The 13,239-nt window shown below is 40.3% G+C and overlaps 1 protein-coding gene across 2 annotated transcripts in view; it reads right to left on the bottom strand.

Annotated features, from left to right (window-relative positions):
• Window positions 1–737: 737 nt before the first annotated feature.
• The window catches only part of CDC123 (cell division cycle 123), an 80,190-nt gene continuing 67,688 nt past the window's right edge, over window positions 738–13,239 (bottom strand). For both annotated transcript variants that reach the window (XM_075926014.2, XM_075926015.2), the window contains 2 exons: window positions 9,544–9,681; window positions 738–5,950 (listed from right to left, as the gene is read on the bottom strand). In XM_075926014.2, the coding sequence (XP_075782129.2) occupies window positions 5,924–5,950; window positions 9,544–9,681 (165 nt within the window). In that variant the 3' untranslated portion in view covers window positions 738–5,923. The remainder of the gene's footprint in view (window positions 5,951–9,543; window positions 9,682–13,239) is intronic.

Raw genomic sequence — 13,239 nt, 5'->3', positions numbered from 1 at the left:
GTTTAGCTTTTTCTGAGTGTTGTACAAAGGAACGGTCTTTTATAGTTAATATGAGGATATGGAAAGGAAAGAAGGCATAGATACCACTGAAATATTGCTGGATCATGTTGTAAAAAAACAGCATAAGGACATGGTGCAATACCTGGAATTCTACTGCCTGGAATCGGACCGTGTGATCAGGAACAGTTGGGGCTGAGCAACAGAGTAATTTCTTTAATGCCTCTTTAATTTGCATGTACAACTTTGCATAATTAACCCCTGGGAAATTGCTGTTCATGCAAGCCCTAAGATGAAAATGCTCAGATATTTTAGGAACCTAAGTCTCATTGTGACACATTCAGAACTCAGTGGAAAACCTTTTTCTTCTAATAGTTCTTCACACAATTAGCCATTTTCACTTGCACACATACACCCCCCTCAACATGTAGCTAGTCACCCACACTCTCTACCTATTCAAATTGTACTCCTGCAGATGGAGAAAGATCAGGGTTTTTTTGAAGTGACATGGGCTGTTTTCAGATACTAGTGATAAGGGTAATGCAAGAACTGGATAGTACATCTCATACTTTGCAATACGAAGTATATATTTAAAATAACATCCCAGAAAACAAGAATCTCACAATTGTGTCATGCAGATAAATGCAATTTTAATTATATTTAGTCTCAGGATTAGCATATGACATTGAAGGCTGTATTCTTCTGGGGGAGCTAACAAAATAAATCAGTAACAAAACAGCTTTAATTCCAATGTCTGGTTTTCTTTATTTAAAATAAATCAACAACAAAACAAAAAATCCCAAAGAAACCCCTCCTAAATGAGTTAGAAAGGAGTTTCATGATACTGTTGAATAGCTACACTTTAAGCCTAAAGTGTATGTAGTGTAAAAATGACCTAAATTCATTTAAAACATCAATACCAAGCCTGTAACGTCAGGATTTATCAAGGGTTCGTGTGTCAAAAGCTGTGTGACCCCTTAATTATTCTTTTAAGCACCATCTCAGAGACCCAAAGAGATGTATTCTCTCCCATGATTATTTCCTAAAACAATAGGCTTGAGGAGAAATACTATCCAAACACAGCCAGGTCTGTAGGACCCTGCCCCTTCAGAATGAAGAATATTGCAAGTTTGCCAGGCTGATTTGCTTATTTACATTTTGGCTGCCACACAAGCAGATGTCATTCAGCCAGATGTCATTCCCCTCCAGCTAGAAAAAAAAGACATCTAGAGTTGTTTCAGCGCATTAAAGGGAACTCGTTGAAATGTCTGCTAAGGAAACAATTCTATTTTTATTTATGCTTGACCATTTCTCTATTCCACCAGCCATGCAAGCCTTAATGGCTTGTCCTTGTCTCTCTGATATCTACAAGAAATCCCCAAGAATGGCGATAGGTCGTTGGAAAAGTTGATATTTACAAAACACAAAACAGAGTGAGTATGTATGCACAGGCAAGATATATTTGTCCTCCTCTCCCCCATTCTTTGTAAAATTACAAGCGACACAGGTACTCTTTGTTTTGATTATCACACATAATATAGCATTGATCCTCTGGATGCTACTGTAATATCGCTCTATAAATTTTTTTTTCCTGATGGATGACAGAATATTCCTGCCAGGCAACAGAATGATGTCATCAGTGTCAACAGGCTCTCTCAGCAAAGCAAAAGCAGCCAGAGAGAGGGGGGTAGGTGAGCGTAGTGAGCAAAGGGTGCAGCCCCTTAGTAAGAACTGAATAGTAAAAATGATACCCAATATCTCACTACATACAAAAGCTCTGCTAGTCTCTTGTTTACCTAACAAAAGAGCATTTACAGAGTTTGACACAAATTAGGAGACACCACATTCTTGAGGATGTCATGGCAACATGCCAATCAAGGCTGTGTTATGACTTTTAACCATTCTTGATGTCTATATTCTCACTTGACTGTCTCATTGGGTTCCAACTATGCTTACTATGGAGTCCTGAGTGTCAGCCATACATGGGCACAGAAGGATGTATGAAAGATTTACACACAGTGCCTGACAGAGAATGTTAGATATGTTCAGGAGGATAATTTTATGGCCATATAAGGTGTCTAGAATCCAACAGGTGGTATTCATTCTGCCAAAGGAGATGGTACAATTCGAAGAATACTTCCTACATTCATATGGCTTTGCAGAGCAATACACTCAAATGAAGTCCACAAATCAGAATGTAAAATATTATGCAGATCAAGCTGAATTTTTTTTTGGTTCAGCTCAATAGTAGATGTGCCGTTTCTTTGGATACTGATTAATCAGATCATTTATTGGTGGCATTAGGGGGATATTAGGAAAGATGAGGGGGATATTAGGAAGGCAAATAAGGCAAGGGAACTACAAGAGAGGGCACCAGGAAGGAGTAAGGTTGCATTCACCAGAATCTCCTCTGCATTAAACAGGTACACCTTACAGATGATAAGTTTTAAAGAGATTTTATGCTGGTAATTTTCATAGAGAGGTAATATTTTTAAAGGAGTTCAGTGGAATAGGGTCAAGACTGCTCTCCAGCTGAGAAATTAAACAGCTACTACTGACAGAAGCATAATAGGGAAAATTTTCTTTAGCACTCTGGGAAGAACTCCAATCCACGAACACAACTGTCCCACTGAGATGATGCATAGCTCAGACACTGAGCAAGTCCTGGGCTACGTCTAGACTTGCATGATTTTCCGGAAATGCTTTTAACAGAAAAGTTTTCCGTTAAAAGCATTTTCGGAAAAGCGTGTCTAGATTGGCACGGACGCTTTTCCGCAAGAAGTGCTTTTGTGGAAAAGCGCCCGTGCCAATCTAGACGCTCTTTTCCACAAAAAAGCCCCAACTGCCATTTTCGTGATCGGGGCTTTTTTGCGGAAAACAAATCTGGGTTGTCAACACTGGCCCTTTTGCGCAAAAGGACTTTTGCCCAAACGGGAGCAGCATAGTATTTCCACAAAAAGCACTGATTTCTTACAGTAGGAAGTCAGTGCTTTTGCGGAAATTCAAGCGGCCAGTGTAGGCAGCTGGCAAGTTTTTCCGGAAAAGCGGCTGATTTTCCGGAAAAACTGGCCAGTCTAGACACAGCCCTAATGTCTTATAGATGTTATTAGTTGGCAAAGTATCTTTTTCACAGTACAACTACCCTGCATGAACCTACCTCCATTCTCTAATACTTTCCCTATATTTACTATATACTTCAAGCTTAACAATGTTTGCTTAAGTTTTCAATTGTGAGGCTCTGATCCTATAACCCTCATTCACATGAGTAGTCAATAGGATTATTCACTCATGAACTGGGCTTGATGAACTGGATTTTTGTATTTAGTAATTGTGATTATGTCTCGAAATAAATCTCATTGCAACCTAACACAGGACTAATGGAATTGCTACATGTGAAGTAAACAGCAAATATTAAAATAAAGGACTGAAAAGGATAACATTTTACTAGGACAGCTTTATACAATGTTATTGAAACCTTGCCTACCTTTGTCTTATTAAAAAAAAAAAAAAAGAATGATTATTAATTTTTCTCATGGTCTACAAGTACCTCCAGAAGAATGTTATGACCCTTCCTTACTCCAAATACTATGAAAAGTCTTCTGACAATAGAGCTCTTCAAATCAGCAGAAAAAACTTAAGATTCAATTAGTGGAAGCTAAATAGAAACTGGGTGATTAATCATGGACATTTACAGAGTTGGAGTGGATTCTCTATTATTTGACATCTTTAAATCAAGGTTGGGTGTCTTTCTTATATGCATGCTAAAACACAACCAAAATTATGGACCTAATGCAGGAATTTTAGGTGAAATTCTGTTTTGGGGTTATTCAGGGGGCCTGCCTGGATGATCATAATAGTCCCTTCTGATCTTAAAGTATGAGTTTTCTGAATATTTCCTTCAAGTTTTTTTCCCCAGTGATTCTTCTTGATTTAGCAACATTTGATACCTCAGCCTAAAATGGCAACTCTTTAATATGCACATGAAGCTTCAGAAAGAAACATTTTGTAACCTTAAAACTGCAGAGCCATTGTCTGCTACTTCCTCTCTGTCAAAGACAGCAAGCTTCAAGATGTTATGTTTGATAAGCATATACGGTAGAATAGGAGGTATAATCTGTGTCCTATGTCACAAGTAGAGTTCATTCAAGACTAAAACCACAGAGGGATGAGTGATGCATTTTCTAAGCACTATACCCCATTTTACAAAAAAAAGGACAGGAAGGCATAGGACTAACTTTAAAATAACTGTTGATTTTTGGATGGCTACTTTGAGACAAATTAGGATCTGCTTTTCAGAACGACTGCAGCTCTTGTGCACCTCAACTGGAGATGAATATGCTGTGCACCTCTGATCATACAGCCCCTCCTATCAAGCTGGATACCCAACAATGGAGTTTCCCAAATTATCTGACATTTTGGCAAGTTGGTAATAAATCTAGGAAGGGAAACCAGGTTTTTGCACTCTACAGCCATTGCTTCAAGCTGTCTCCTATCACTAGAGGGAGCTGAAGCACCAAATAAATACAAATTCCATCATAAATTATAGGGCCAATCCCTTCTCCAAAGTCAGAAATTTTGGATGAAATAGGAGCAAAACTGAATTCACACTTAAAAAAAGCACAGGTTGTACATCTTTGTATGAAGCCACAAGTGATTGCTTGAGATTTATATGACAGGAATAAAACTCAGTTCTGATATTTCATTAAATTGGGTTCTGAAAGGCCCCATTTCTGCAAATTTCCTCACTATATTTGCATTCAGAAAAAACATTACTGTATTTCACAGTGCTTGCAGGGTTTAGAAAAGTACAAATGACACCGACATTTGTTGGTAAATTGTTTCAGGACCATTAATGGGTTAAATTATTTTTTCTTTAAATTCGTGAGTTTTACTGAGAAAAATTAATTTTTTCAACTCTTTTTTTAAATAAAAAGTGCCCTCAAAACATATATGAAATTGACAATTTAAAAAAAATTACATGGGAATTTTTTGTTTGTTTCCTTACAACTAGTCTGTGCTTTAAAATACAGTAATTACTCATTTAACATGGGCCCGCTTAACACGTTTTCACAATAGCACGATTTATTTTTAGGGAACTTTTTTGAATAACACGACTGTCCCCGAAATAACACGAAAATAATCAAGTGGCGGACTACTTCATGCGGCAGTATAAGTTGGTGAAAACAGTGGTAATACGCATGAGCGGATGAATACATGTGGTCACAGTGCTCCTCTGCTCACTCACGGGTTTATTTTTGTGTTTTAACAAACTGCAGTGACTTGTGTTGCTAGATATCTAATGTTGACATTGATGACCAAGCACCAACAAAAACTTGACTTTGCCGCCACCACCACCTGAAACTCAACCCTCACATTTTCCATTATTTTTAAATGGGAAAATTGACCCCACATAGCATGTTTTCGCTTAGCACAAACATTTTCAGAAACACATCTATAGTGTTAAATGAGGAATTACCGTAGCCTGTGCTTAAGGCAGGAGGGGCAGTTGACATTTTGACTGCACAAGCGTTAAATGTGAAGGATGCATTGCATATATGAGCAAAAGTCTGCTAATTTCAGCAAACCTCAATGACTTGGATGCATACAATCTTCAAGACTGAGGATTCAATTACTTAGATGTACACAGACGCTGAATTGCCTACAGCTGGGTACGTGTACAAGCATCTAGCTTGAATTTAAAGATGATGTATCATACAACACAGGCCAGTGTACTATTTCACCATACCAAAATGGTTTCCTAAAATGTACATTTATTATACCAATACACACAGCTCTTTAGTTGTTTTAAATGAATATAAAAAGCAGGTAAATCTTTAAATTGATGGCTGGTGAACAGCTACACTATTATGTGGTTTTAATTAGCCAACTTTATTGTTTTCAATTTCATCTTCTACTTCATGGTTCCTCAGTCATCATCTTGCTGATTTCTTTCCTGTCAAGGAAACAGGAAAATTAATATCATGTTAAATACACTCATATTAAATAAAGCACCAATCTAATCTAACATTGCAAATATTTTCCATGTATTGACACTGGGATGCAGGAGAGTCTATTCCCTACTGGAAGCCACTACAGGATTTTATTTAAAATGGGGAGTAAAATCTGTCATATCACAATGTGAACCAATAAAAATGCTCCCCCTAAACAAGAACTCTGAACAGCTGAGAACTATAGCCAGGAAAGACAATGATGAGGAATACTCAAAGAAAAATCCGACCATGGAGGTGCATCTTGAATTGTACACTGAAACTTGAATATCTCTAGGTTTGACAAGCTGCAGGTGGTAGTATCTCATTGCAAAGCTGATGATCTAACACTAAGAGTGTAGGTTTCCAAAAGGCTCCCCACTCATGGTATGGAGGTACCTCAGTGTAAATCTTCCCTATGTGGATGTTCACACCAGACCTCAGCAATAGGTGCACCATAAAAACCAATAAAGATTAGACAGGGTTCCCATCAGCCACTGCCTGAACAAGACATACTGAATGTGAGCTTGCTAAAAATGGTACATTAATCAGATTAATGATGTTGGCTTTTTGCTTAGGCTTTGGGGCAGACTACACTTGCAAACTTTTCATAATGCAATCCCCCCTCACTCAGCCACACATATATTAAAGGGTTTTCTTCTGGCCCTGGTATAACACAATCTATTCTTTCCTCTTAACTCTTTTGATGGCACCTAAGGATGGCATGGCAGTGGATTCTGTAGTCCCTTCATCAAGCTTCTTGGCTAACAGCTCAAAATGTCTGTAATCATAGTCTAGTGCAGCAAGCTTCAGATAAGCCTCAATATTATGGAGTCTAAGTGTGAGTATCTCATCCTTCTAGATCATAGCTAGACTTCACAATACATAATGCTAGCAGACTTAAAGGCAGGAGAGTCCATGTTAGGTCACTACCACATCACCTAACACTGCCACTCTCCTGGCCTGTGAATTTGTTTGTGAACTGAATTGAAGTTATTCCATTTACACTCTTGTACAATCAGGACCTGCAAAGATGCATAGTTGGAGATGAATCTTCAAGTGCTAATTAGTTTTGGGCTTGAGCATAAGACTGTGCTATTCAGAACCAAACTATGAAGTGTCATTCAATGCACAGCATCTCAAGTATATTCCTCGAGAGGATTCACCAAAACAGCTAAATTTTTAGCTACATTTCTGTTAATGAGACTTCAGTCTACACCATACTGAGGGCCTAGTTAGCCTTATCACTGTACCCAAGGGCCAGTGAGTAATTATTAGAAGGTCAGACCAGAGATTTATTCTTTTTTCAGGGATGTTTTGGGCTGCCTACCTGAGGACGAGAGCACACTTTGACCACTGAGCAGAGCTAGTCAGGATTTTTTCATCAAAAATGAATTTTAATGAAAAAAATAGGATAAATGTTGATGGTTAATATCAAGGATATTTGAAGTCTTACAAATCAGCTGTCTGATGCCAAACAAATCCTTGGGCTTTGCCTCCCCTCAAAATGTTGAAGACAGAAAGGTAGATTCTTTGCTATTGGTAAGGAAGAAAGGAGGAGATTTGTGTTGGTACAAAAAGGAGTGTAATTAGAAGCAATGGGGAGAAACAGAAGGGGAACGTTACAACGGATGTAAAAGATTTATGATAGCAAGTACTATTAGATCAGGTGGGCAATAATTTTTGCAGGGGGGCCACTTCATGTACACGGTCGTAGGCTGGCTGTAGAATGGGTAGGACCTGGAATGGGTAGGGCCTCATACAGAAGGGGTGGGACTGAGGCTACAGAAAACAACAAAGCATGTGAGTGTGAAAGAGAGAGACACGGTGTGTGCGAGAGACGGACTCTGACACAGATTGAGTGCATGTGGCACAGAGAGAGAGAGAGAGAGAGAGAGAGAGAGAGAGAGAGAGAGAGAGAGAGAGAGAGAGAGAGTGTGTGTATTATATATATATATATATAAAAAAAAAAACAGGTAGTGTGTGTGTGTGCTGGCTGCTGCCGCCGGGTAAATTTCTGAGAGAAGCCATATACTGTCTCTAAGTCTTCCCTCTCTCCCGCTCTGCAGAAATGGGGTAAGAGAGAGAAGTGTTGTGGGGAGAGAGGAAGGGGGAGGAGAAAAAGCACGCACGCACAGGTGCACTGAAATCTTAGAAACAGGGCACTGTCTCTTAAGACAGGCACTCCTCTGAGTCACTCACCATCCATACGTCAGATTGGAACAGCTTTGCTGTACCTCCCCCTCTCCTTGACACGTGCTCTGCAGAGATGGGGCACAGGGACAGGGGGACACCCTGATTTCAGAGCTCCCCTCTCCCCCAGCTCTGCACAGCTAACAGGATAATCCTGGGAGCAGATTGGCTACAGGACGGAGCAAGGTGGCGGGGGGGAGGGGAGAAGCAGTTGAACACATGCTGCCTGCTGTAAGTATTCATACTCTGCTAATCCACTGGGCAGGCTGGAAAGAAATACTTGGTGGGCTAGATCCGGCCCTCGGGCTTGAGTTTGTCCTCTTCTGTATTAGACTATAGAGTAGTCTTCCAGTGGAATTGGGGAACATTGCGAACGAGACTGGAAAAAGCACCATTTTTAATTATGCACCATCCAGAGAATAGAGACAATCTTTTCCCCTGAAGATGATCTTACAGAGTCCTGTGGCACCTTAAAGACTAACAGATTTATTTGGGCATAAGCTTCATGGGTAAAACCCATTTCATCACATGAACCGGAGTCAATTCATATGATGAAGTGGATTTTACCCACGAAAACTTATGCCCAAATAAATCTGTTAGTCTTTAAGGTGCCACGGGACTCCTCCTTTTTGAGATACAGACTAACACAGCTATCCCCGAGTCTAAGATAAGTAACCTATACAAAGTGCATCACTCACTGCACATTACATTGTACTGTAGCCTGCAGCTTTAGAGCAGAACTTGGATTGTTTGAGTTAACTTTTAAAGCTGTGAGTGGTTTGGGGCTTGACCAGCTGAAAGACGGCTGTTGTATTGAACCCTACTGTTGATTAAATCTTTCACACTGCTTACAGTGGTTGAAAGGCGGCAAAAAGATCATTTCAGCCTATGAACAAGTCATGTATATTTATTGGAAAAAAAGACCTGAGAAACTAAGTTTGTCTGAAGTAAGAACTGCATAAAGTGTGTAAGGCTCCCTAAAACATTACAAAATTAGGTTAGTATTACACTTAACATTTCTAACATTCAGCCACTCAGACTACATATTTCCACTTAGCCTATAGTTCTCTTTAAACAAAAAAGGGCATGTGTGTTCCAGTAACATTTCCATATTCTCTATCATGTATTAGCTTCCCCTAAGGTAACACAATAATAAAGTGACAATTTGTTCTTGATTATTACAAGTAAAACAATAAATCAGTCCAACAATACATACACTCTCTCTCCTTTCCTCTCTATATACAAATTTATTTTACAAGCCAAATACTGTAATTCTTCCAAATCAGAATGTCATAATTCCACATGCTTTAGTGCTCCTCTTTGGTAACCCCCATGGTCAGAAATTCTTTCACTGCAGTTTGCTTACCAGCTTGAGAAAATCAATTAGCTTGTGAACATCTTCTCCAGTAGAAAGATCTACAAAATCCTTGGGCAGTCGGTAGCTCAGGTAAGGGCTAGGCTGGACGGTAACTTTGCTGTTTGTACAGCGGAACGCTGGATAGTCCTTAGAGAAAGACAGGTTAAAAAAAACCCTTAATCTAACTGCCAACAAACACCCATTTCTTTAAACTAGCGGTAACACTGTTTCAATTGCTGCTATTGAGTTTTTTCAATATACTAAAAGTGGAGTTTTTTCAATATACTAAAAGGGTGACACTGGCCCTTTAAAATGAAGCTGCCTAATTCAGCTTAAAAGAGGGAACCTGAATCCTAGAGAAGAGAAAGACCTAGTGAGTCAGAGCTTCCCTACAGCCTGACAGAGTGGATCAGTCAATGAAATGGACAAGCGTGAGTTGCCTGATCCAATGAGAACAGGGAAGCTGAGAGCTGCCTGGAAGCTGGTGACCAGAAGAGGTCTCTGGGGAAAAGTAGAGAGAGCAGAAAGCTCTTTACAGGTCCTCCAAGAAAAGAAGGAAGAATTATCACAGAAGCCAGTGGAAGGCGAGCTTGCTGATATTTCTGAGCCAGAGAAGGCTGGAGAGGGCTGAAGACAGAGGAGCAGAGGGAGATGCCTTCTGACTCTGAGCCTGAGAGATGAAACCAGAGGGCCGGAAAAGGCCAAAAGCAGGGAGTGACAGACGCTGGGGCCAGACTTGGTGTGTCTGTACTGTTCGGACTATACTGGAGAAAGGGACTGTGTGTAGGGACTTTTGGTAAGGACTATTTGCACTATGTTTTGGTGATAAACAGGCCCCACAGAGGGGTACAACTGGGGCAAGACAGCTAACAGTGGAACTAGTGGGGAATCCGATAAGGAAACGGAAGCAGGTACAACTACTGTGCACTGGCCTGCTACAAGAGGGCATTCCAGGTGGGGACTCCCCCATGATAGGAGTGATCACGGGTTTCCTATATTAAAAAAGAAAAAAAAAATCAAAACCCTCTGACCACTTATGGACAGAAATTAAAATGCCTTTAATATTCAGATATAAGCCTTTCTTCCCATACCCCAAGCCTCCAAGAGGACATTCACTGTATTAATACAACTTATTTACTTATACTTAATGTAAAGTGCTATAATGCTTGGAATCCCCAGCAGAGGTTGAACTTTAGATAGGCTTTTTATCTGAGAGCTTTATCTGAACACAAGGATAAAGTATATCATTTCTGGCAACAAAAGCCTTAAATCCCCCTTTATTAAGGGTTTCAGATTTAAATCCATATTTACATCTAAAATCCTGCCAAAGTTAAGGTCAAGACATATGCAGCAAGTATTTCTTGAAACCAAACTTATTGTTAAGCTTCCATTGCTAACTATAAAACGTGTAGCCCCACCTTACATTTAATTTAACAAACAGTGATATGTAAATATATAGCATGTTACATCTTCAAAGTGCTCTATGATGGCAATCTGATGTCATCTGAAGAAGTAGGCAAAAAGTTTCCTGATATTACACATGTAGGCAGAGAGAGCACCAGACATTTACCCCAAACCAGTAGACCTAATTGCTGAGCTGGAGCTGAACAAGACAGAACATTCTACTTCTCATTCCAGCTTACACTAGGAAACGGCACAAAACATATGGTGTGCATCCATGCATGACAGGTGAAAACCCTCAAAACTGACTAATAACTAAACCATATCTTGCTAGACAAAATAAACTCTGAGTTTTTTGGTTTTTATCTAAATAAGTCCTATCCTTTAACCCAGATGATCTCAAACCTTTTTTGTATCATGCAGGACACATTAACACCTCGTGGGCCACCTTCCACCCCATTCACCAACACAGAATCCACCTATCTGCACTTCATTTGCAGTTTCATAACATCTTTGGGGCAAACAGAGCAATTTTCTTTCATATAAGAATACACTAAGGAAATCATAATGTGTTCTAAGATTTTCTAATCTTTATCAGCTAGAAAGAAGGGGGTTACTTACCTGTAATTGGAGGTTTTTCACGATGTGTGATCCCTATCTGTATTCCACACCATGCTTTGGGATTGGAGATTTTGTAAGTAGTGTTTCTTGTGCCCTGCCTCACCTAGGGCTTCCATTCGAGGCAATAAAGGTTGGAGTGGATCAACTGTGTCTCCATTTACTTCTGCACTGCAAATATGGCAGATCCAGAGGGGAAGGAGGGCAGAGAGTGGCATACAGATAGGGACTACGTATCTCAAAAAGCCTCCAGGTATAGGTAAGTCAACCTCCTTTTCTTTGAATGATGGCCCCTACTGTACTCCACAGAGGGTGATTAACAAGCAATACCAATTTGTAGAAAGGTGAGAGAATGAGGATGGAATAGTAGTGCAGAAGACTGCTGTGCAGAGGAAACATCTGCTGCCAAGTCCTGCACAGTGTGCAATAAAGTTGTGCATAGAATTCCATGTGGCCACTTTACAGGTGTTAATGAGTGGCACATTCTGAAGAGAGGCAGGGTCGAAGCTTAAGCCTTCCTAGGGTGACAGTTCTGATCTCCTGCATATCTATATGCATTCTGGATTCTCTGGGAGTTCCCTCAATCCCCCCAAGGATTCATCAATGATAATCTTGTCTGGGCAAGAGGGAAGAAAGGGAACTCCCATGCATGCAATACATATCCAACCACCATTGAAGGGATGACAGTACCACGGTGTGGACCGTCAGCATGGAGTGATACCCTAACTAGAGGCATTGAAGTCATGCAGAAGGGGAGAGTTGCATTTATACATGAAGCTATGTAACTGAGAAGGGATGGCCAAGTCCTGGCTGGCACATGTGGGTAGCTCGTGATGTGAGCAGCTTGTAATGTGAGCTATGATGTTGCTTAACACATGGAGCCTGTCTGCTAGTAAACAGGCTCATGCTATGACCAAATTGATGGTAGCCACTATGAAGTTCAAAAACCAATTAGGGTCTAGGATTGATTTCATGCCACTAACTGAGTAACATGAAGGGTGACATGTGGACCTTTTGCCTTGACTGTGTGGCTAGAAGCCATGTCAAGACATGGAAACACAAGAACACTGTGCTACAATGGAAAACCCTGGAAGCAGTGGTTATCCCCAAGAGAAGTGTCCTGTACTGGAAATGATGGGTGCCCACTGTGAATCTAAAACATTTGTGGGCTGGATAGACATTGATATGTAAATAAGCATCCTTCATATTCAGAGCCGTAATCTATATGTCCTTCTCTAAGGATGGGATAATCATTGCCAACGTGACCGAATGTGACCATAAAGAACTTGACTTTTGCAAAGTGATTGAGATGCGAAAGATCAATCTCCATCTGCTTTACTTCCCAATACCCAAGAGGAAAACTGAATAGAACCCCAATCCTCAACATTCTGGGGAAACATGTTCTATTGCTCCCCTTGTAGCAAGGAATTAATCTCTCATGTGAGAATGCTATAGTGAGAGTGGTCCCTGAAGAGAGACAAGAAGGGTGGCGTGGGAAGAGGTACCATGATAAACTGGGTTATATAGCCATGGTGGATGACAGCCAACACCCATTTGAACATAGTTATCATGCGGGTGGGTAAGGGGAGGGGGAGAGAACTGGAGTGGATGGTGAGGGGTCCAATACCTGTGGTATATCCTGTGGTGGCAAAACAATCTCTTTAGACTGAGGTGGAGGGGACTGAT

Source organism: Pelodiscus sinensis, chromosome 1, assembly GCF_052426305.1.
Source record: "Pelodiscus sinensis isolate ZL-2025 chromosome 1, ASM5242630v1, whole genome shotgun sequence".
NCBI classification, from domain to species: domain Eukaryota; kingdom Metazoa; phylum Chordata; order Testudines; family Trionychidae; genus Pelodiscus; species Pelodiscus sinensis.
The sequence above is the reverse complement of the archived record's forward strand: the minus strand, read 5'-3'. Positions and strand labels throughout refer to the sequence as shown.